This window comes from Furipterus horrens, unplaced genomic scaffold, assembly GCF_987537825.1.
Source record: "Furipterus horrens unplaced genomic scaffold, mFurHor1.1.pri manual_scaffold_17, whole genome shotgun sequence".
Taxonomy (NCBI): domain Eukaryota; kingdom Metazoa; phylum Chordata; class Mammalia; order Chiroptera; family Furipteridae; genus Furipterus; species Furipterus horrens.
In genome coordinates this window covers 40430546-40456356 of record NW_028327187.1, presented here as the reverse complement: position 1 = coordinate 40456356, position 25811 = coordinate 40430546, and the positions used below count along the sequence as shown (strand labels likewise).

Below are 25811 nucleotides of genomic sequence, written 5' to 3'. Positions count from 1 at the left end.
AGTCTTTCATCCACAATGCTAGCAGAATTACTTTCCTGTAAAACAAATTTGATCATGTTACTCCTGTTTAATTGCTCCTTTTGACTCCCTTTTTTTTTCCTCCAGAATCAGGGCCAAATTCCTTAGCTTGACTCAGCCTTTTTACAGATCAGCCTGACTTCAGCTCATTTTCTTTCCCACCCTCCTCTCTCACAAACCTTATGTTGTGAGCCACTTGATTATTCATTGTCACTCCTTTGTGGATCCCATGTATTTACATATGCTGTTCCCCTTTACCTAATAAATTCATTTCAGACTCAGGTGTCCTCCCTGAAGCATTCCATGCTTCATTTAATGCATAATTAATTATACGGTCCCTCACTGTTCCCATGGTATTTTGCCCATATTTCTGTTAAATGCACTTATTATACTATATCAATTAATGCAACAACAGCTAGCATTTTATGTGTCTTTTCTGTGTGCCATGTCCTTTGCTAAGTGCATTTTATGTCTTGATCGCATGTAACCTCACAACAATCCTGATACGGTTGTGAAATACTATTAAGAACTCTGTTTTGTATATAAAGAAAAGAGGGCTTCGGGGATATTAAGTAACTCACCAATTTCAGTGAGATAACAGTGTCAGAATTAGAACCCAGCTCTGATCTGTCTCTAGAGCTTATGCTCTTAACTATTATGCTCCACTAGTTGGCATCTTAATAAGGTCATACTATGTCTTCGTTTAGTCCACAAATATTTATTGAGTACCTACTATGTATTTATCACTGCTCTAGAAATTGGGGATATAGTAGTATACAAAAGAGACACAATTTTATGTTGTTATGAAGTTTAAATTATAGTGGTGGGAGACTGAGAAATAAGTTTTGTAATACAGGTATATTAGAGGATGATGAAGTTTGTGAGGAAGAGAAAGCATCTAAAGTGGAGTAACAGGAAGTGAATAAGGTTGACAAGCAAAGCTTCACCAAGAGTTTGTCATTTGAACAAAATCTGAAGGGATGAGGAAGTGGTCATATGGCTATCTATAGGAGAAGAACATTCCAGGTAGAGTGAACAGCAAGTGCAACTGCTATAAGGCAGGAGTTCTGTTGTGTTGAAAAAACAGCATTGAAGCATGGGTAGCCGGAGCCAGTGAGTGAGGGGGAGAGGAGTAGAAAATGAAGTCACAAAAATGTGGGTGGGACAGTCATAGCATATGGGCCATTGCAAGGACTTTGGCTATTGTTTTCAGAAAGATGGAAGCTAATGAAGAGCTTTCAAACAGAGAATGACATAAATCTCACATGTTAAAAGGCTCATTCTGACTTTTAAATACTGAGAATAGGTTATAAGAAATGTCATTTATTTTGCAATCTCAAATAACTACAATACCTGGTAAGTGCTAATAAATATCAAAAGACTTACAATTTTTCATAGCACTCCAACTTTAAATTGACATTTTTAAATAATCAGGGTATTTGAATATGGATTAGATATTAGAGAATGAAATTGTATTTTTAGATGTGGTAATGGCATTGTAGTTATGTTTTAAAAAGGGCTTGTTAGTTAGAGATACATATAGAGTATTTAACTGATAAAAATTAATGGTATTCAGGTCTTGCTTTACAGGCTCCAGTAAAAGTAAGCAAATACATAAAAGTGGGAGGACTGATAAAACAAAATGAGTAACATGTTAATGATTGTTAAAGCAGGTGATGGATGCATGGGGTTCATTTTACTATTTGCTATAATTATTTCTGTATATGTTTGAAATGTTCATAATAAAGTGTTATATATATTCATGTATGTAAACATATATTTATGTAGACATACAAATATCTCTAGATATAGATGTCTATTTTAGAGAGATATATTGATTAGATACTTTATTTACCGTGTTTGCCCGAAAATAAGACAGTGTCTTATGTTAATTTTTGCTCCTAAAGATGCGCTAGGTCTTTTTTTCAGGGGATGTCTTATTTTTCCATGAACAAGAATTCACATTTATTGTTGAACAAAAAATCAACATTTATTAATATACTGTAGTCATGTCATCACAAACATCAGCATAACCAGCCAAACTCTGAATTCCATCAAGAATTTGGGGGGAGCTGTAGCAATGACTGCTGCTGGGTCTTATTTTCAGGGGAGGCTTGAAAAAAATTACACTGCATCTTATTTTAAGGGGATGTCTTATTTTCAGGGAAACAGGGTAGTAATTCTATTTTTAATAATTCTACTTTTAAAACTATTATAAAGAAGTAATCAGATATGCCCAAAGATCTAGGTAAAAGGATTTTCATCTTAGTGTTCTCACAATAACTAAAATTTAAACAAGCTAAATTTTTAATAGTTGGAAAATAAAAACTATGTTATAGTCCATACAGTAGAATATTATTCCATTCTTAAATTGTTTTGAAAGATTATTTAATGGCATTAAAAATATTCAAAATAAAGTGTAATGTGAAAAAAGTAGAATGAAAAATTGGATATGATATCAGCCCAATTTTGACTAAAATATCTATAAATAGTTATAGATAAAAAACTTCAAAGGAAACACATTAACTTATTACTAGTAGTTATCTAGGTGGTAGGATTTTTGGTCATTTTTATTTGATTCTTTATACCTCTGTATTTGTTTAAATTTTTAAAATAAACTTAACCTGCTTTTATTAAAACAAATAATAGAAGATACTATGAAAGTCTCATGTTTAAACCTTTTGACCAGGTAAAAGGCCTTATATTTGGATTTTTTAAAATCAAATAGAGATGAAGATTTTTTTAATTGTCTATACTGAGCATGTATTACTTTAGAATCAGAAAAACATTAAGTAATTTTTTAAAGGTAGAGTATAGGGAGAAGAAAATGAATGTTTAAGGAGGAAGAGATCAGGAATCACTGCTAGAGGAAATATGTTAAGGAGGTAATTAAATGTAAATGATTATTAAAGAAAAGGTTGAGTTTGATGTAATGGGACAAGCCTGTTTAGTTGTCTGTGTTCCAGCAGTGCCCCCAGGGCTGGCAGCAAAATTAGGGGAAGTAACTGTAGTCATCAAGGATTAGTAGTACTTGGAAAAATGTCACGGCATTTGTATGGCTGGTCTTTCTCCACAGAGAATGTGAAGATATGTTTATTAACTGTAAAATTCCAGACAAGTAATATTAGTAGTGTTTAATCCATCCCTGTGCCCACTGTTCTAGTTTAAACCCTCATTATTCTTAACTTAAACTTACTGACTGCTCTTCTTGCCTCCATTCTCTCTCCAAATGATCTTTTACACTACTGCCCAGCATTCTCTTTCTAAAGCACCAGTCAGATCATGTTATATTTTATTTTCACAAACTTGTGTTGACTCTCCATTGCTTTAGAATGTGTAAACTTTTAAGACACAAATTCAAGACTCTTTATGATCTGGTCTCAAAGTACCTTTTTACGTTAATCCCCATATACTGTTTTCTCCATCCTCATCATGCTACCCACCCTTAAGGCTTAGCTAGCACTGCATAGTTTTGCTCATGTTAACATCCTCTAAAACATTTCAGGAATCATCTCTGAATTTGAAGTTGAATGGCTCGTATTTCTGCTTTGGTTCTGCTGTTTGCAGGTGTCTGTGTGACCTTTACTATGCTATTTTAACTTCTTTGAGCCTTGACTTTTTTCTTAATCTCTCTATCTTCATAATGTCAATACCTACTTCTCGGAGTTGTTAGGACTTATTGAGATAATGACCTCAGAAGCATGTTGTAAACTAAATGAATGGCACAAAAGAGTGGCCTTATTTTTCACCTACCTCTGTCATGATGCTTTTGACTTCAAATAACAGAAATCCAACTGAAAATGCCTTAAACAATGAAGAAGCAAGTCTGTAGGTAAGGCAGTTCCAAGGGTGGCTAATATAGCAGCTCAGTAGTATCATCAGGGACACGGGTCCTGCCATCTTCCTGCTTTGCTATTCTTGAACTGTTATTCTCTTAGGTTGGTTTCCCTCATGGTCCGTCCAATGGTTGCTTCACTCTTAGGTGTCACATGCAGATAACAGTGTTTGGGGGCAGGAAAGAGGAACATCCCTTTTAGTATGCCATTTTCAAGAATGAGGAAATCATTTTAGAGCCTCCCCCTGCTTCCTCCCACAATAAACTTTCCCTCATGTCTCATCGATCAAAATTGTACCATGTGCCCATTCCTAAACCAGTCATCGATGAGAAAGGGAATGAGCTTGTCTTGATTAGCTTAGACCAATCATGATTACCCCGTGGTGCTGGCTCCATTAGGGAGGGAAAAGATTGTGATAGCACGATGTCTTCAGTTGATTATCTTGGTTTGTTATTTGTTAGGTCAAGGAGGTGAAAAGGTGATGATAGCAGATTCAGCGTAAAGGGGAGTTTGCTTTTGGTGGATCAATTTTCAGTCGAGCATCATACAAAATGATGAGAGAGTAAATGGGGTGGGAAGCATATAAAACCTTTGTTTCACTATTTTTACATTTGTCTTTGTCTAAATAGGTATGCAGTGGAGCTGAGGAAGACCCCGATGATAAAAATGCACCATTTCGACAACGGCCATTTTGCAAATATAAGGGACATACTGCTGATCTCCTTGATCTTTCATGGTCTAAAGTAGGAAATTTTTATTTGGATTGTGTATTAATTCTATGTAACTATAACTTTAGGACAAAAACATTTTTTATTTGTATGATAATCACTCTATCAAGTGTTTGAATGTTCATATATACTTTATGGGCATTATGTACCAATTAATTGAAGTTAAAAAAGACAGCACAAGCCCCGGCTGGTGTGGCTCAGTGCTGGCCTACGAACCAAAGGGTCACCAGTTCAATTCCCAGTCAGAGCACATGCCTGGGTTGTAAGCCAGGTCCCCGGTTGAGGGCGTGCAAGAGGCAACCACACATTGATGTCTCTCTCCCTCTCTTTCTCCCTCCCTTCCCCTCTCTCTAAAAATAAATAAATAAAATATTTAAAATAAATTAAAAACTTAAAAGACACCACATTAGGCTCATAAAAAATATTTATATTATTTAACAGCGTCTCTCTGGGTCTGTTAATACACTGTACCTTTTGCCTCTTTTATAATTTTGCAAAGTATCCTCAGCAAGATGGATATGACTTCAGCTCCAAAGATGAAGGCTGAGCTATCTAGTCAGGACTGCTTTGGGGCTCATCTGCTACATTCATTAAATTATAAATTTAGGTTTAACAATTATATTCTGTGAATCAGTAATAAATCTTACTTTTGTGATGTGTTTCTGTTAGAACACAATCACCTCAGAAGTAGAGGGTCTCTTTTGTCACTGATCAAATATTTTCACAATTTTGTGAGAGTAGAGATATTTTAAATTTGAATTAACGTCTTTAAAGCAGGAAGCAGTTTTTGAATTTTTGCATGATACCTTACACTTTCTTTGTATTGAAATTTGTCAGTTCAGAATCTAAAATATATTAAGAATTCAATGTGTGGGGGTAACATTTAAAAGCCTTAAACTGAGAAAAGTCAACTGAGTTAACAAAATACTGTGAGGGATACTGGTGATGCGCATATATCTTCTATGTCAAGAGAACCTCATGTACCACAAAGATATCACTTGTATGAATTGGCAAGTCAGGATTTCCCTGACCTTTGGGTTCAAATCACTCCATTTCTGACTTGCTTCTCCCATCATACTTATTTAGATGTCTGGGTGCTTTTCATAACCCATCAATCATAATTTCTTTCTCTAACCTCCTGGAAGAAACTTGGGCCCCATCTTGTAGTGTGGTTTTAAACTGAGCTCTAATTGTGTCTTTGCACTCCTCCTCCACCCTGTGTGAAGTCTGAGTTGTCAGAACATGGGAATATAATCCTTAATCTGATAATCATAATCATCTGGAGCAAGAAGTACAAAGCACATAATTGGGAACCTTGCACTGATTTTACTTTATTAAAGTAAACCAATATTTTTTTCTGAAATGTCACACTAAGTGGAAGACATTAGTTCTCCACTGACCGCTGTATCAACAGGGTTCTCCAGAGCAATAGAACCAAGAGGCTGTGCATACATATGGATTGAACTTTCATTTTTACTTATTGCCTATTTACATTTCTAAGTGTTATTTGCAACAAGATTCTAATCCCCTTAACAGTAGGGACCAGATCTTATTTTACTATTATTTTTCTTTGGTATCTAGCACAGTTGGTGTTTATAGTGGGTTTTCTTTTTGTTGAAGACTTATTTTGTACCAGGTAACAAGAATTACCTCATTAATTCTTACAATAATAACCCTGTGAGAAATTCCAATCAAGATGGAGGTGTGGGTAGACATGCTTTGCCTCCTCGCACGACCATAGAAAGAATTACAACCAGATCTGAAAATAAATAACACCCAGAACTGATAGAAAATGAAGCTGTATGTAAGTCCAACAAGCAAGGATTTAAAGAAGACACATTCAACCAGATGGGTCGGGGGTGGGGTCATGGAGATGGGGTGGGGAGGCAGCATGGCAGGCAAAGGTGGTGCAGCTGCAGTGGAACAGACAGGAGGGATACCTTGGGAGCTAGTGATCCCATCCCCAGGCCAGACCACACAGCCCAGGATTCCAGCATCAGGAACATAGACTCCTGTTACCTCTGACTGTAAAAACCAGTCAGGGTTGGAGCATCAGAGGAAACTGCTGGATTTTCATCACTTAAAGGTCCAGCACAGTCTTAGAACATATGCAATCCCACTCACTCCGGGATTCACCACCGGAGCAGCAGTTGGAAGGGTGCCAGTCACACGTGAGAAGTACGTAAAATGACTGGAAAAAGGGCGAGTGCCTGGCAAACCACCAGAACCCAGATGGCAGCATTGTCCCCTCTCCAAGCACCCTCCCCCACAGCCACAAAGCAGTGAAGCAGTTGCCCCACCCTGGCAGTCACTTAAGGCTCTGCCCCACACAATTTACAGGTGCCTTTGCTACATAGGTCACACTACTAAGGGAGTAAAAGCAGCTCTACCTAATACATAGGAACAAACACAGGGAGGCTGCCAAATTGAGGAGACAAATATGGCCCAGATGAAAGAACAGAACAAAACCCCAGAAAAAGGACTAAGCAAAATAGAGATCACCAACCTATCAGATGCAGAGTTCAAAACAGTGGTTATCAGGATACTCAGAAAACTCCTTAAGTACGGGAAAAAATAAAGGAAGAAATGAAGGTTGCACTAAGTGTAATAAAGAATAAATCCACAGGGAACCAACAGTGATGGGAATGAACCTGGGATTCAAACCAATGATTTGAAACATAAGGAAGAGGTAAACATTCAACCAGAACAAAAAGAAGAAACAAGAATTCCAAAAAAACAGGAGAGGCTTAGGAACCTCTGGGACATCTCCAAACAGGCCAACATCCAAATCATAGGGGTGCCAGAAGGAGAAGAGGAAGAGCAAGAAATTGAAAACTTACTTGACAAAATTAATTAAAGAAAAATTTCCTAATTTAGCAAAGGAAATAGACATTCAAGGAAGCACAGGGGGTCCCAAACAAGTTGGAACCAAAGAGGACCACACCAAGACACATCATAATGAAAATGCCAAATGTTAAAGATAATGAGAAAATCTTCAAAGCAGCAAGAGAAAAGAAGAGAGTTACCTACAAAGGAGTTCCCATAAGACAATTAGCTGATTTCTCAAAACAAACTTTGCAGGCAAGAAGGGGCTGGAAAGAAGTATTTAAAGTGATGAAAAGCAAGGACCTACAATGAAGATTACTCTGTCCAGCAAAACTATCATTTAGAATGGAAGGGCAGAGAAAGTGCTTCCCAGACAAGGTAAAGCTAAAGGCATTCATCACCACCAAGCTGTTACTACAGGAAATGTAAAAGGGACTAATTTAAGATAAAGAAGATCAAAACCATGAACTTTAAAAAGGCAACAAATTCACAGCTATCAACAACTGAATCTAAAACAAACAAACTTAAGCAAACAACCAGAATAGGAACTGAATCATAGGTATGGAGATTATTTGGAGAGTTACCAGCTTGGACAGGGAAGGGGGAGAAATGAGGAAATGGTGCAAGGATTAAGAAGCATAATTGATAAGAACAAAATAAAGAGGGGTATTTTAAGAATAGCATAAGAAAGGGAGAAGCCAAAGAACATACAGGCACGACCTGTGGACATGAACTAAGGGAGGATTGCTGGAGGGAAGAGAGTACTGAGTGGAGGGGGCCAAGGGGGGAAATTGGGACAACTATAATAGCATAATAAAATATACTTGAAAAGATGAATTATTAAAAATAGTAATAACCCTGTAAGATAGGTGAAATTTCATTTTGTAGATTAAAAGAGCCTCTGGGCCATCCAAGATCACAAAAGTAGTTGTGGTTAAAACTTAGATTTGAATCTAATTTCTTTGACTCCCAAGATTATGCTTAGTTTAATAAAATTATTTAATTTTACTAATTCAATAAGTATTTATTGAACAGAAATCTCTTGGCATATAGAACAAATCTTAACATATCTTCAGCATCTTCACTTCTAGGCATGTCTTCATATTTTTTCATATACTTCAAGCAATGGACTATTGCAAGAATTGAATAAAGTTAGTTTTAAGGACAACAGACGGTAAAATTTAGTTTGTATATAGTTGTTAGTTATTAAGAGGAAATATAAAGTAAACTGCACATACTCTTCAAAACTTATCTGGAACTAAGTAGATCTTGAAAATAAAAATAATTGTTATTAGATGTTTTATTAAAGTTATTTCACATATTTAAAAATTCTGATTTTCTATTGTCTTTTTTTACATTTTAGAAAGTTTGTTTTATTTAAAAATTTTGTTTTTTAATTGCAAATACACTGCCTATTTAAAACCAGTAAACCATATAAAATGTATACTTTATAAACTACCCCAAAGAGCATATATGTATCAATACAGTTACATATCTAAATCAATATTTATGCTTTGTCTTTCTACACGTAAAGATGTAAGATTCTTTCATTGCTTTAAGTAAATGACAAAGCTTCTGGTTGTTTTCTATAATGTGTTCTACTTAAACCCTCTGCAGAATAGTGTAGCGGTTAGAGCCTGTACCTAGAGCCAGCCTACCCACTCTGCCACTTACAAGCTGTGTGTAGTCTAGGACAAATTATTTAACCTCTGCCTCACTGTTCTCTTTTGTAAAAGGGGATAATAATGTTGCGCTGCTGTATAGTGCTAAGAACAATGTTTAGCACATTGTAGTCCTCATTAAATGTTGTCATTATTTCGATTTGTTTAGCACTTTTATGCATACCCAAGAATACTAGGGTCTCATTTGGGGTTTTACATTCAATATAATTCGTAGTTCTCCCCTTAAATAGATTGTGTTTAGAAATAAAGAGCTTGTGCCAGCTGGAAGCTTTTTTTATCCTCACCTGAGGACATTTTTTCATTACTTTTTAGAGAAAGAGGAAGGGAGGGGGTGGAGAGAAATCGGTTGCCTTTTGTAGGCTCCCCAATGAGATATTGAACCTGCGACCTTTCCGTGCATGGAACAATCCTCCAACCAACTGAGCCACACCAGCCAGGGCAGCTGGAAGCATTTGACAGATAGATGTTTGGTTCCTGGGTGACAGTCCATCACAATACCTAAATTGGTTATACATACTACCCTTTTCTAGTTTTGAAAATTCTATGATCTATTCTGAGAGGTTTGACAGTTTCTATTTTCTAATTCTCTTGCCTACAATGTGACAGGTGCACAATAACTTTTCATTTCCATGCTGTATTATTGGGTAATCTTTTTGAAGGCATTTTACGTGACAGAGAATCCATGTGAGTTTAAATTCACCCGGGGTTGTCGATATAAAATAACTGAAGTGACCATCAAATGAATAGATGCCTTAGATTCATAACTGAATTTTAATATAATTCCAGAATAGGTAATGTAGAAAAGTCTTAGAATCTAAGAAATAATGGTATTTAAGGGTTTTGAAAAATGAGATCTTTCAAGTGAATGGATAATCTTTTGTTCTTTCTGATGCTGCGTAGTTTGTTGTTTTCTGTTATTGTTTTTTGTTTCATATGATGGTAAAATAATCAATGGCAATTTTTCCACAGAACTACTTTCTGCTTTCTTCTTCAATGGATAAAACAGTCAGATTATGGCATATTTCCAGAAGAGAATGCCTTTGTTGTTTTCAGCATATAGATTTTGTCACTGCCATAGCTTTTCATCCAAGAGTAAGTAATTGTTTATACATTTTTTTTTTTGTTATACTATAAGACAGGTGGGGGAACCAGTTTTTCTCTGGAGGGTAATTGGATTACAGAAAAATAAATTAACAGCCACATAGTTCAGAACAACTTAATTTAGTCTTTCATTTTGCTATAAAAAATGAGAAAGGAAATAAATATTCTGCTAATCTGCATTAGAGAACTGGAAGTGTTGTGTTTTAAATACAACAGTGAGAAGTCATTCTAAATCTTCAGTAAGACATGCAGGGTATAAATAAAGTATCCTATTAAAGGTAAGAGATATTGGAAATGGTAGAAGAGAAAAGAGCAGGTGGATAAATGAGAAAGGGAAGCATATAGGCAGGAATAGTTGTGGGAAGGCTGGGAAGGGAAGAGACAACGAGCAAAAGGTTGAAAGAGGCAAAGTCCAAAATTTGTTACAAGATAATGCTGAATCCCTATTTTATATCTAGAAGTATTGTTAATCTTCAGATCACTTCTTAATTTTCTCTTTGAGAGAGAGAAAGGGAATTGTGTATTTTAACTTATCAGATACATTGTGGTTTTCCAAAACAAATGCACTAACCTATACTTCCATAAATAGTGTATTAGTCAATCTGCTTGACTGATCCATCAAATAGTGTATTAGCCCGTCTTGTAGGGGTTGTAGTAGTCATTTAATTGGCATTATTTTCAATGTAGAAAGTCCTTTCATATCTTTCCTCTGTGAAGAAAGTATTTCATATTCTTTCGACTAAAGGAGAAAAGTCTGCTGTCATGGAATTGCTGACCTGTCTTCTGCCCATACAGGATAGAGCCATAAAATGCCTAAGGCTAAATTAATTTTAATTTTTTATGACTGTATAAGCAAAGGGGATCACATGTTTTTTCTACTTCGTTAGCTAGGTTGAAATAAGTGGAGAGCTTAAGCTTACTTAGGTTGCTGTATGATTACTTTCCCTCTTCTGCACTGATATATGATTACATTTCCAATCACATCCTCACCTCTGTATGTTTAACGCCCGTTGTCCTTTCCATGCAATGTTTCAGTTATATTCACATTTCTTCCTCTTTTTCTCCAGATTAAGAGAGAAGAGTGATTTTTTGTTCTCCTCAATATAATTTCTTTCCTGGGCAAGCTTATAACATAGGCAGTAATAATTCTGAACCTTTAAAAATTTGGTAAAGAACTTTTAAAAACTTAAAATGTTTAATGTATGTGAATACCTTATCAGTTTTAACCATCAAGCCTTTTGAGGCTTCTCTCTGAACAACACCCCTGCCTGTCAACCAAGTCTGAAATAAAAGAATGGATTTACCCCTGTCAACAGCTGTGAGCAAAATCCTTTCCTGTACCTCTCTTTCAACTATGATGTATCTGTGGAAAGAGAGAAGTATTAGGTGTAGCTATATAGTACATTATTATGTACTATATATTAGGTGTAGCTATATAGTACATTATTATTAATATTTCTGTTTAGTCATTAATTTTTCTATATTTTTTTAGTTTTATTTTGGAAACTGAAAAACCCTATTTCTAAAAATTCTACTGACCTAGAGAATTTTTAAGAGACTCTAGGGAACAATGGAGTGATGTTGACATTTTCTTAGGAAATACAACTGTTAAATGTTATCTGGAAGGAAGAGAGCAGACTTGTAAAAGAAGTAGCACAATGGAGATACATACACACGTATATACAGATGTATGTATGTATGTAAATAAAATTCTAATTTGTAAAGCCAAGGTGAATTATCTTTACTTGTTCATCTTTTCTGCTGGTAGATTTTGAGTCAAGCCTGCTATACCATAGCCATAAAAGTACCCATTGTGTATAGATTATTCTTGACAGGCTTCAGAGATGAGTAAGAAGAAGAATCTTGAGCAGAGAAGAGAATCTGTTTCTTGTTTTGGCATCCCAATTATTTTATCTTTAACTCTTATGGTACCAAAAATAAAACCAGTATGCCTGGTTTTATTTTAGAGCAGGGTTTTTAAGCCTTGGCACTATTGACATTTTGGGCTGGATAATTCTTTGTGTTGGAGGGAGGAAGGCTGTCTTGTACACTGCAAGGTGTTTAGCAGCATTCCTGGCCTCCACCCACTTAGATGCCTGTAGCACTCCACCGCCCAGTTGTGACCATCAAAAATGTCTTCAGACATTGCTAGATGTTGCCTATGGGGCCAAGTTGCCCCTGGTTGAGAACCCCTGGTATGAAATTAAGAATTTGAAACTTTGATTAGTGAAGCAATTCTCTGCTGACATGGTGTCAGAGTGCCAAAAATTGACTGGTTCCAGGCGCTAATTGGCATTGCCTTTTTATCCAGCTGTTAACATTTGTCCCAGAAAAGGCTACAGGCAAATGTATCATTATAGGATGGTTTTTCACAAAGCATGTTGCTCAAAGGAACTGGCCCTGCTAAATGTTCCTACCAATTCTCCACAAAAAAAGTCCATGGTTAAATAAACTAGAAAATGCCACCTGCTTTATCCCCCTTTTGGAACTGAGAATCTTGATTAATTTTCTGTAACCCAGAATTTTTCAAACGTACCGAATTTGATCACAGAACCTTGTCCTACATAATATACATTTCAGCATCTTATTTGTGCACATCCATACTTTGGGAAAAGAAGTTTAAGGATATGATAAAATGATCACAATCCCATTTCTACAAAAGGAATACTATATTTTATAATTGTTATTTTTCATGAATAAAGTAATGCTTACTTGCGGAATAATACTTTTAAAATGAGATCTACATATTTTAAACATTTTTAATGGAGTTAATGTATTGATTTACTAATGAGTTTTTCTCTTTTTTTAAGTATATTTTATTGATTATATTGTTAAATAGTTCCAGTTTTTTTCCCTTTGCTCCCCTCTACCCAGTACCCCCACCTCCCCCAGCAATCCCCCCCAAGTCCATGCCCATGGGTCGTACATATAGGCTCTCCCACTTCACCCTTTCATATATTCTTCTTCTTCTTTTTTTTAAATAAATGATTAATTATTTTAACAATAAAAAATAACAATCCCTCCCTCTCAGACTTAAGGCCCTTTATAATCTTATAAATGACAATGGGCAAAGGTCTTGTGTTCCTCTAGCTGCTTCAAGCTGGACATGGTCATCGTCCTACCTACCCTTGGGTCCAGAAATTCCTAATAAGAGTGGGGGTGCGGAGGGGAGGGTAGCCTTCCCACCTGGGGAAGGATCATGCAGACTCCAGGTCAGTTGGCTGTCCCCGGACAACAGCATGCTTGGTTTAACAGGCTGGCGTCCTTGCTGTATTCTGGGGGCAACAGATTTGGCAACAGGGTTAAAAGACATCATTCAATCTGTCGTCGTCGGCAGCCGTCCGTCTCGAGAGACGATGGTGTAGCTTCTTAAGAGTCCATCTGTACTGCCGAGAATGGCTGTGCAGTCCGACTCGGGAGTGACATGGTATCTGTCTCCTCCCGTGTTGAATCGACATCTTGCGATGACGCTGAAGCTACAGAGCCTGGGCAGGGTGATATGGAGGGTCTGCTGTTGCCCATGCAGCAGACCCCCCCTCTCTTCGCAGCTGAAGGGTCCAAGGGAAAGACGGAGTCAATACAGCTTGGCTTCAGGTGCGCCGCAGGAGTTGCCGGTGTTGACTACAACGTCAAACCGCCTTAGGGACTCCGGCTCCGGATTTTCTGTCGGGGTTTACTCCCTTAGCCTTTCCCCTGAAGAGGTATGCCGCAAGGCAGCGGAGGTTTTTTGGAGTCAGAGTTTTCCTTCTCTGATGTACCCTGACTGGAAGATCGAACCAGCGACACTTAGCTCGCAGGCCGACGCTCAATCCACTGAGCTAAACCAGCCAGGGCTGATTCAATCTGTAACCACTAGATAACAGAAGGCAGGTATTAATTTTTCAATGCCCCACATCAGGGAAAAAAGGGCTTCTTTGGAGGAAGGTGTGCTAGGCACATCTCACCTGTCCAAACCCCTTTTGCCCATTATACTTAGTTTGGGCTGAGGGAAATAGTTTAGGTTTCCCCCCTCTCAGGCCTCTGGGCCCTTTCTGTCCAAGCCATTAGGATAGAAAAGAGAAACCAGTTTTAAAGTGAAACCCACAGACCACCCCATACTTCACCAACCCAGCTGAGTTTTTCTTGATGTGGTAAAATGAAAGCTTTCTAAACTTTTGTCACATCCTTAGGATGACAGATATTTTCTAAGTGGGTCATTGGATGGGAAGCTCCGCCTTTGGAACATACCTGACAAAAAAGTGGCTTTGTGGAATGAAGTAGATGGTCAAACAAAATTGATCACAGCTGCAAATTTCTGTCAAAATGGCAAATATGCAGTGATTGGGACATATGATGGCAGATGCATTTTCTATGATACAGAGGTAAATGAATATCTTGTATAAATTATGTAATTGAATACTTAGTAAAACTTTTTTCGTGGTTTTGAATTAAGTTGATAATATCCTCTCTGCACTTTAGCTGCCTTATCTATAAATTGGAGCAAATAATACCATGTCTGTCTGTGAGTTGGATCAGATGATCTTTGATGTTCCTTCTAATTCTGATCTGTTAAATTTGTGATTTCTTTTTAGCATTTGAAATACCACACACAAATACATGTCCGCTCTACCAGAGGACGCAACAAGGTTGGAAGAAAAATTACTGGCATTGAGCCTTTACCAGGAGAAAATAAGGTACTAAGTATTCAAAACCATCTCTCTTCCATACTATATATAGACTTCTGAAAGATGGTTCTCGGCTAAGAATATAGTCCCTTTCCTATGGAATACTGCTTTTTCTAGTTTTGAGTTATATTCTGTATGTGTATACACCTTTTTTTGATTATATCTTAATTTAGATTAAAAGATTATATATTTAACTTTCCCCTTTTTTTATTTTTAGATACTGGTAACCTCAAATGACTCCAGAATCAGACTATATGATCTTAGAGATTTGTCACTTTCCATGAAGTATAAGGGTTATGTCAACAGCAGCAGCCAGATCAAAGCAAGTTTCAGGTAAATTGGCAATGAGAAATTCCCAAAAGAGTTTAGAACATTTCTCCCCTATTCCTGTTTTCCAGTGATTACTAGGCCTTATGTCTATATGACTTTTTTAGTTTCTTTGAACTTTTACAACTGGTAGCTCAGGTTATCATCATGCAATACTTACCTTATACACCTGTATGATAGATAGAATTAGAATTGCCTGTATTTACAGACGAAGGAACCAAGGCCCAGAAAATGTAGTAATTTGCCCAAAGTCACACTGGTTGGTGCAGAGCCAAGATTAGAATCTCCCAGCTCCAGAATTTCTGCTTTAGAGGCAGTTTACCACCCACCACACACACACGCTTGATCCTTTTAGATACAAAAGCTTATAAAGCACTTTAACACTGTGAAGTAGAGTGTCCTGTATTTATACCTTTACATATAATTATTATTTCAACTCTTAGGGGTCTGGAGGCTTTCCTGAATTACCTGCCTCTTCTCCTTTATAACCTTCTTTCTTTCTCTTAGTCCTTTTCTTATCAATTCTCCTGTCTTCTGTAATTACCTACTACAGTAGTCCCCCCTTTTTCCATGGTTTTTCTTTCCTCAGTTTCAGTTACACATGGTGAACCATGGTCCAAAAATATGAAATGGAAAATTTCAGAAATAAACAGTTCATAAGTTTTAAATTGCATACCATTAAGGGTAGCATGATAAAAATCTTATACCGCCCCACCCAGGACATGAATCATATCTTTGTTCACTGTATCTATACTGTATGTGCACTAAAATAAGATTTTTTTAAATTATATTTTACTGATTATGCTATTAAAGTTGTCCCAATTTCTCCCCTTTGCCCCCCTCCGTCCAGCACCCCCCAGTCCCTCAAGCAATTCCTGTACCATTGTTCATGTCCATGGGTCATGTATATAAGTTCTTTGGCTGCTCCATTTCCTGTACTCTACTTTACATCCCCATGACTATTCTGTAACTACCCATTTGTACTTCTTAAGCCCCTCACCTCTTCACCCATTCTCCCACACCCTCATCCATCTGGAAACCATCAAAACACTCTCTGTATCCATGACTCTGTTCTTCTTGTTTGCTTAATTTGTTTTTTAGATTCAATTGTTGATAGATATATATTTATTGCTATTTTATTGCTTATAAATAAGTCCCTTGAACATTTCATATAATAATGGTTTCTTAAGTAAATCCCTTTAATATTTCATGTAATAATGGTTTGATAATGATGAACTCCTTTAGGTTTTTCTTGTCTGGGAAGCTCTTTATCTGCCCTTCCATTCTAAATGATAGCTTTGCTCTTTATCTGCCCTTCCATTCTAAATGATAGCTTTGCTGGGCAAAGCACTCTTGGCTGTAGGTTCCTGCTTTTCATGACTTGGAATATTTCTTGCCAGTCCCTTCTAGCCTGCAAAGTTTCTCTTCAGAAACAAGCTGACAGTCTTATGGGAACTCCCCTGTGGATACCTAACTTCTTTCTCTCTCTGTATCTTTAACCTTTGGCATTTTAATTATGATGTGTCTTGGAGTAGGCCTCTTTGCATCCATCTTGTTTGGGACTCTCTGTTCTTCCTGGACTTACATGTCTGTTTCCTTCCCCCAATTAGGGAAGTTTTCTTTCATTATTTTTTCAAATAGATTTCCCATTTCTTGCTCTTTCTCTTCTCCTTCTGGCACCCCTATGATGCAGATGCTGGAATGCTTGCAGTTGTTCCAGTAGCTGCTTACATTATCCTCATTTTTTTTGGATTCTTTTTTCCTCTGTTGTTCTTACTGGTTGTTTTTTGCTTCCTTATGTTCCAAATCATTGATTTGTTTTTCGGCTTCATCCACTCTACTGTTGTTTCCCAGAAAATTGTTCTTTATTTCAATTAGTGTATCCTTCGTTTTTGACTGCATCTTTTTTATGCCGTTGAGGTCCTCACTAAGTTCCTTGAGCACCCTTATATACAGTGTTTTGAACTCTGCATCTGATAGATTGCTTATCTTCATTTTGTTTAGCTCTTTTTCTCGAGTTTTGATCTGTTCTTTCTTTTGGACCATGTTTCTTTGTGTGGGCTAAGTACTTGCTCCTCTTATAGTGGAACCTTTTATAAGTAGAAAGAGTATACTCTAAAGTACAGTAAATAATTCAATGATAGTTATTTATCATAAATGTCAATTATTAGGTTCTGTACATAATTTGTATGCTGTACTTTTATAGATTAACAGTGCAATAGATTTGTTTATACCAACATCACAAACATGAGTAGTGCATTGCACTAAGACATTACAATAGCTACGATGTCACTAGGAAATAGAAAATTTTCCACTCCGTTGTAGTGTCATGAGACCCTGTCGTATATGTGTTCTGTATTGGCTGCAGCTCTGGGGGTCTTGAAACATATCCCTTGTGAAAAGAGGGGGACTACTGTAATTACCCAGTAATTTAGTTGGTAAAATGCTCTGTTTTTCTCTTTCATCTATTAAGGAGGCTTTCTTCCCAGTGTGGGTTAACCAGTAGCACAGCAACCTAGGGCTTTAATGAAAATGCTAATGCCTCTGGCTCCCATGTCAAACCTACAGTCGGAACCTCTGGAGTGACACTATGAGTCCGTATTTCAGGAAGCTCTCCTGGGTGTTTTCTTAGGTGTTTTAAGGTAGGAGGCTCTGATGAAGGGAAACCTTCAAAAAAAAACTGAGTTTTTTTTTCCTTTTGTTATCCAAATTTAGCCATGATTTTAGTTACCTCGTTAGTGGCTCAGAAGATAAGTATGTTTATATCTGGAGTACTTACCATGACCTAAGCAAGTTTACTTCAGTCAGGAGAGATCGTAATGACTTTTGGGAGGGTATTAAAGGTAAGTAAATGCCTACTTTTGTGTGTCTTTTATAAGTGAATAAAGTTAAAGTGAATAAATGTCAAGTCGTCGGCAGCCGTCCGTCTCGAGAGACAATGGTGTAGCTTCTTAAGAGTCTATCTGCACTGCCGAGAATGGCTGTCAAGTGCAGATGTATAATACTAGAAGTGAGTTTGTATAGGCATTATTTCAGAGAGGCAGTTATAACTGCTTTTGCTTTGTATTTGACTTTGTTGGATTTCTCTATACCAAAGAAGAACTTGTATAAAATTTGAGAGGTCATGGGATCTCAGAACTTTTATGTGGTAATTTTTTAGAAAATATTTTTGGGTTTTAAATATTGTAGTTCTTAGTGACTTATATGTTAGTTTTAAAAGATATTTTGCATGTAACATACACTATTGTATTTTTTGCATATTTTACTGTCTTGATGTTTAGAATCAAATTTATTAGTTATCCTGAAGTCAATTTTTTCCCCAGCACATAATGCAGTTGTTACTTCAGCCATCTTTGCTCCAAACCCAAGTTTGATGTTGTCTTTGGATGTGCAATCTGAAAAATCAGAAAGTGAAGATGCTGAAGTTTTAGATACCATGCCCTCCGGTAGGTACTCATAGTTTATTGGTCCTACATTTTTCTAATCAGCATGTAGTAGCATAATTAACCTACTATTGAGTATTATGAGGTTTTCGTAAGTGTGAAGAATATTTTTTGTTTAAAGCGTAATGATTGTCAGATACTGATTCCTGGACATTTTAGTAATATAGTTCTTGCGAATTTTACTTTTATAAAATTCACCCAGGAATTAAAAATGAAAAATTTGAACGTTCTTAATTTCTTTTATGGGCAGCTGTTCTCCTTGGAGAAACATACACGAAGACGTACAAATATTACAAAATTTACTATGTGTTCCTTCTACTAGACTGTGATTTCTATGAAGACAGAGACTTTATATGTCTTATTGGTTTTTGTGCCAGTGCCTAGCACAGTACTTGTCTGTATGTATTAGCTGCTTAATAAACATTTGCTGAATAAGTTAAGCCAAAATGAAAGCAATGTTTTTTACTTGCTACAAATTTATAGCTTCTCTTAGGTAGCTATTTACAGGCCTATAATTACTTGTCATTTGCGCTATATGCTCTGAAAATGAGTACTAATTCCACTTCTATAAAATGTTCAGATTAGGAAGTGAAAAGAAACCATCATATAACATTGAGTGCCAGTTATGTAAAAAGTGGTCTTTAAGAGTATGGTAAAACCGTGTAAATTTGGACCAGTTGTCAATGAAAACAAGTTTGTATTATTAAAATCACTTGCAGAATAGTTCATTGAATGTCTTTTCTCAATTTATAGACTACAACCAGGCCTTTTAAAGAGTTATAAAGCCACAATAATAGATACAGTATACAAAAGATGCTTCTAAAAGTATCTGAATACAGTACTTAAAAGTTCTCGGCCCTGGCTGCTGTGGCTCAGTGGATTGAGCGTCAACCTGCGAGCCAAGTGTCGCTGGTTCGATTCCCAGTCAGGGCACATGACTAGGTTGCATGTCAGGTCCCCAGTTGGGGGCGCAAGTGAGAGGCAACCACACAGTGATGTTTCTCTCCCTCTCTGTCTCCTTTCCCCTCTCTCTACAAATAAATAAATAAACAAATAAATAAATAATTTAAAAAAAAACACATACATTCTCAAAACACAAAACTTATATTCACAAATAACTTTAAAAAGAAAAAAAGGTTCTCAAGTATTTTCATTTCATTTGATCTCCAATAATTTCCCCTGTGGTATTATCCATGCTATACACTCTTCTAAATATACTATTTCTTCTGTCAAGAAAATTTTGGTAACAAAGATGAACTTCAGTCTAGAATGTCCTTAAATTACAGGACCTAAAAGTAAACCTACTCAGAATTATTAAACCTTTACTAAATGCCTGTTTGGAAATCTTTTTTTTTTTTTTTTTTCATTTTCTTTCTTTTTTTCTCAGAATCAAATCCAGCTTCTCTCTTCTAAATTATTTGTTCTTCTTCCTTTTCCGCCTGTGATATCTTTTAATGGTCTACATATTTCCCCTACACATTTCGCAGAAAATTCTAGTTTTTAAAAACAATTTGAAGAAAAATGAAAAGTTTTATTCTTTTTAAAGAGCCACAACTTTAAATGCGTCATACTCAAATATGTGTTTGCTGGTCTGTACCTATCCTAGGTATAATCTTAGAATAAAATTGTAAACCCAGGATATGATATCATAAAATATATCTGATTGCTTTCTCTATTTCTGATATATTCAACACTGTAAGCTTCAATTTTCCTCAGATGTAAAATGGTGAAAATATGCATTTTACAAAGTTGGAATAAGAGTTAAAGATAACTGCCCTGGCTGGTGTGGCTCAGTGGACTGAGTGCCAGTCTGTGAACCAAAGGGCTGCTTGTTCGATTCCCAGTCAGGGCACATGCCTGAGCTGTGGGCCAGGTCTCTAGTTGGGGGTGTGGGAGGGGCAACCACACATTGATGTTTCTCTCCCTGTCTTTGTTCTTTCCCCTCTTTCTAAAAATAAATAAATAAAATATTTTTTTTAAAAGCTTTTTCAAAAAAAAGAAGATAACATCAGTACCTAGCAAAATGCCTGGCATGTGGTCAACATTATCATTATCATCTTCATTATTACTGTGCGATGAATTAATTTTTTCTTCAGCCTTTCTCATATCCCTAAAGGCTTTGCTGCTGCTTCAGCTACATAGCACTACTTTGAGATATGCCTAAAGGGTGGAAAGGAATGTTCAAAGACTTAAAATGTTTTTAGTATATCTAAGTGAAACCGTTTTGTCTAACTCATCCTTTACACAAATTTCCTGTTAAAGTTTGTATTATTTTCTTCCTTACTATTCAGTCCTTAAATCCATAAATTTGGCCTATGCAAATTGCACTGACTTGTTTGCTAAATGCTTTTACTGGTAAATATAAGAGGTAAGCATTTTTCCCACTCATCATGGCTGGTTACATAGTTCTTCAGTGTGGGCTGTGGAGGGAAAAGGTGCTGTCAGCATTCACAGAGCGATCACGCGAACTTCATTTCATGGCAGTTTCTGTATTTCTGCTATACAATAAGCCTTACCTCATTAGAGAACCCTGTCAGCAATAGACTTCCCCAGCTGATCCCGTCCTGCCAGCACTTTCAGTCCTGGGGCTGAATAACACACTAGCCTTTTGGGATAAAAGGAAGCATTAGAGACCTTAGAGGCCTAGGCTGCCTGAGAGTAAATGCAGGCCTCCAGGCCCCAAGGGACTGTAATCTACCCAAGCCAGGGGGCAGCAGCTAAGACAAGGTAAGTGGGAGGGAGCCTCAGAGAGGAGGAGAGGTGGAGAGGTACAGGAAGATGAGAGGATCTCAGGATTGAGCCACGAAAGGAAGACGGAAGAGACAGAGAGTGAGGCTCTTCCACCCTAAAGGTCATGGGTGTGTTACACTTGTGACAGCAGGCTTCATAATCTTTTTAAGTCAACTAAAAATATTTTTTTTTGTATTTTTAAGGTATTATGAAGATTGATAACACAGAAGTTCTTCTCTCTGCTGACTTCACTGGAGCAATCAAAGTATTTATTAACAGAAGGAAAAATGTATCTTAATTTGAAATGCCATTTAAAATAAACATATCCATAAATTTCTATATGTATCAGAACTGAAAAAAAATATTATAGTGTTTCAGGCTAACATTCATTTTTTAATTTTTGTTGGAAGTTGTTCAAATATAATATATTTTTTGAGAGGCAGTGTTAATGATCTAGTAAGTAAACCCTGGGCTGATAGATTAGAAAGGAATGTGGCTAGAATAACATTGCCAGACATCATTAGGCTTTACATTTTGTTATATTTGTGTTTTTGTTATATAATTGTGAACTTGCACAGGTTTCTGCATGAAAATATATTAATATATTAATCCCATGTGTGTGCCTTTTGGTTACATGCACTAAATCTTAACAAAGTTAAATTATTTCAATGGCTCATTTGGCCTCTTATTGAGGAAGGAGTCTTGTTTCTAGCTTAAGCAATTTCTTTTGCACAAAATTTCCTTTTTTAAAAAATATCTTTTGACTGAGTTATTGTTTTAAAAATGTTATATAGGTTTTCAATAGGTCACAACCATGTGTAAATGGTTTTTATAAATTTCTCAATTTGGGGACAAGATTTTTTTGTGGTCTAACTTGTGGACTTAAGATTATTCTTTTCTTTGTATGTATATATATAATTTTTTTTGCCACACTGGAGCACAATGTTTCTATGTAAAGAATCTTTTTTCATTCTTTATCCATGAGCACCAGGCTTTGCTCACTTAAAAAAAATTAAGCCACATTAAGGAGTGAATCTTCTTTTTTACAACAATGTAAAAATGAACTGTTTACATTTTTTTAAAGCATTGTAGTTTTAAAAAACTAAGCTGTTTTGTGTTGTTGAATTTGAAAGCCTTTGCAAATATTGATATAATGTACCAATGAAATAACATCTGGGGCAATGCTACCCTGATAATGTTGTTGATGGTTAGCATATGTTTCTGAAAATCAAATAGTTTATTAAAAGTTGGTTGCCAACACTTGTTAAAGATGTGACTTCATTTTCAGATGACTTTGGTAATTTGAGAAATGCAAGAAAAACAGAGCCTTGTTTTATGATTTGATCTTTCCAAGAAGAAGATCGGACTTCAGATCCCTAAATTATAATACATTAGCTATATACCTTTACAAAAAAAGAAATTTTAATGCTGGCTCTAAAATGAACATTACTGTATTCATTTCAGCACCACATAAACTAAAATTGGAATGATAAGAGAAGATTAGCATGGCCCCTGTGCAAGGATGACATGCAAATTTGTGAAGCATTCCATAGTTTTTAAACTGAACTAACAAGGAAAATGGGGACAGTCTCATAGATGGAGAGCAGGATGACAGCTAGGGGTGGCGGCGGGGAAGTTAGGGGGTGGAGGGCTTGAGCAAAAAGGAAAAAGGACGCAGGGATATGGATAACAGTGTGGTGATTGCTGGGGGCAGGGAGGTATAAGGGGACTAAATGGTAATGGGAAAAATACAATAAAGATTAAATTTTAAAAAACAAACAAATTAACATTGCCGAGAGTTGATCTATTTGCTTGTATGTTCTTTACTGTTGTACATTCGTTTTCAGTATGTAAGTAAGAAGTGGCGAGCCATGATCATGTCCCTGTTAATCAGTGGTCTGGATTTTCTAGTTAATTGCATATTGTTTGCCTTGGGTTTACCCCTATGCTGCTTTCTTCCTCCTGCCAGTGCAATACTCTTCTCCCCTCTACTCACTCCGCTCTCCCCATCTCTGTCTACTCACTCTTCTGTACTCTACTGGACAGATGGAGTTGTTATGCCATTGGCTTTCTGACCAGTCAGTTTCTCAGTCTCAAGGTCTGTATTGGTCTAGTGTTTCAAAGAACTTGATGTCCATAGATCTTTGAAGTAGCTAGCTTTTACTGACTTCTGCCTGAGGAGAACTTGTAGTCTGCTGTGGTGCTGGTCATTTCAATTACTGTACAGATAACTGGGGTGTTGCCAGGTGACTATTTTCGGATTAGTTTTATGTGGTTTCTTCAACAAAAAGGCAAAAAATAGTTGGGATGCCAGCTTAAAAGAATAACAGTGACACTTCTAAGTTTAGTTTTTAAATGCTCGCTATCACTATATAAATACACTGCAAAGTTACAAGTCAGAAAGTGAATTTGAAAAGGTAGCATCAAGATGTATACAGAGAAAAACTAAACATTATTCTTCCCAAAAATAAGTATTAGAAACTCACTATAGTAAGTAGTGTGGCATTCTAGAAAAGAGCACAGATTCTAGAATTAGATAAACTTGGATTTGGTTCCCTGTATTAGCACATTCCTTGGGCAAGCTATCCTATATTAATTTCCAGTTCCTTAACTGTAATAGGAGAATACATAGCTGAAATTGTAAAGATTTACTGAGAAATAGTGTATTTGTAAAGCTTGGTGCCTAGCCAATAGCTGACTCAACAAACATACATTTCTAACTGTGTCTCCAGAATCCCTGGGTGCCCTCCTATACAGAAAAAAAAGTATATAAGTGTATGGGAGCACTTTCTAGACATTGGGATTTCCTGAACAAAAGCATTTTAGGGATTGACACAGGGCGCTGCCTTTTGCCAACTCTACACTTTTTAACCTGCCATCTACTTTCACCTCTTCAAAAAAGAGAAAACATTTTAGTGCTAAAAAGAAAGTCAAACACAATCTTATTACCTTACAGCAATAAATACTCTTATTAAAATGAACAAACCTAGCTTTTAAAAAAATAACCATATTACCTTATTTTCCACTTTCTCTTTTGGTGAAAATTTCATTATGGACTTGGTGTGGGAGGCTGAGAACCACTGTGCTAGATTAAAAAGTTTAAAACCACATTTCATTAAAAGCTCTTTGAAGAATTATAGTGAAACTTTGTCCCCTTGTCTTGTTTACCTCAATTGGACTTGAAATATGAATGACTCAAAGTAATTTAGCATGCCATTTTCTCTGGTCCTCAAATTATATAGCTGGGCAGTGGCTTTTTATTCTTTGAAATATATGTTAAATATCAATATATTCATCCCCCCAAATTCTAATTTCAGTTGTATAGTTTTGAGAATCAGAGGCCAGATCTCTCCCACTGATGTGAAAAAATAAAATTATGAGAATATTTTAAATACCTTAATTATTATGGGGATTCAAAGTAAAGACATTTTGGGGATTTAATGTTTCCACATAAATTTTCAAAAGAAAAGCATTCCCAGCTTCACTGGTTTCTAGCTTCCTGCCTTACTTATTTTTGAATGCCTACTATGTGCAGAGCACTGCTGACACTAGAGAAAAATAAGGCAATAAATTTCTGGTTAAGATGGTGGCATAGGTAAACAGCTCATCTCCTCACACAACCGCATCAAAATTACAACTAAGTCATAGAACAACCATCACTCAGAACCATCAGAAATTGAGTTGAATGGAAGTCTGACAACTAGAATTAAAAGAAACCACATCCACCTAGATTGGTAGGAGGGGCACAGACATGGAGATGGGCTGGTATCACATTCATATGTAGTGGATAAGTTTTCAGGAGGGATATCCCAGAAATGAGGAGCCCCAGCCCCATACCAAGTTACCCCTAGCCCAGGGTTCCAGTGCCAGGAAGATAAATCGCTACAACTTCTGGCTACAAAGACCAGTGAGCATTAAGTCAGTGGAAGAAACTTCTGGAGTCCCAAGCAGTACATCTTAACCCACACTCAGACTCACACTCACTCCCTCTGAGCTCCAGCACTGGGAAAGCATCTTGAAAGGCACCAGTGGCATACAGGGAGGACTGAAATGTCTGGCATCAAGACAACAGCAGGGGGACAGCTTTCTCCCAGACAGAAAGGTGGGCAGAGGTCATTGAGCCTTTTCTGAACCCTCTCCCCACAGAGCCACAGAGCTGGCAGGCTGGTGCCATATCTGAGACTCCATCAGCCCTGGCTAACACTGTTTGCCCCACCCTGGAGATCCCCAGAGATTTCATTCCACCCAAATTAAGGGCTCACCCAAGCTGCTTTTCCTAATGAAATGCTGGTCTTAGCTCATGCTTCATAACTTCCTAAATCTCTTAAGCAATAGCCAGCCTCAGTGAGCCTTCAGCCCCTATACCTCTTGCTAAGTGGTGCCAGGCCCAGGACCAGCAGCAGCCATCCTAGATTCACAGCATGGCTTTACTTGGGAATCTCCAAGCGCAGCCACA

General features: G+C 36.8%; 1 protein-coding gene and 1 non-coding gene across 2 annotated transcripts in view; both read left to right on the top strand.

Moving 5' to 3' along the window:
* WDR44 (WD repeat domain 44) overlaps positions 1 to 22618 on the top strand; it is an 89412-nt gene extending 66794 nt beyond the window's left edge. Inside the window, exons 13-20 of the mRNA XM_090264845.1 lie at positions 4484 to 4597; positions 10060 to 10182; positions 14361 to 14552; positions 14763 to 14864; positions 15073 to 15188; positions 17898 to 18025; positions 18506 to 18628; positions 21559 to 22618. Coding sequence (XP_090120971.1) covers positions 4484 to 4597; positions 10060 to 10182; positions 14361 to 14552; positions 14763 to 14864; positions 15073 to 15188; positions 17898 to 18025; positions 18506 to 18628; positions 21559 to 21653 — 993 coding nt within the window. The 3' untranslated portion in view covers positions 21654 to 22618. The remainder of the gene's footprint in view (positions 1 to 4483; positions 4598 to 10059; positions 10183 to 14360; positions 14553 to 14762; positions 14865 to 15072; positions 15189 to 17897; positions 18026 to 18505; positions 18629 to 21558) is intronic.
* A 188-nt stretch (positions 22619 to 22806) lies between these two features.
* Positions 22807 to 22912, top strand: LOC149990888 (U6 spliceosomal RNA). Its single transcript, XR_016508722.1, has one exon. It is a non-coding gene; the product is annotated as a U6 spliceosomal RNA (small nuclear RNA).
* The last annotated feature ends 2899 nt before the right edge of the window (positions 22913 to 25811 follow it).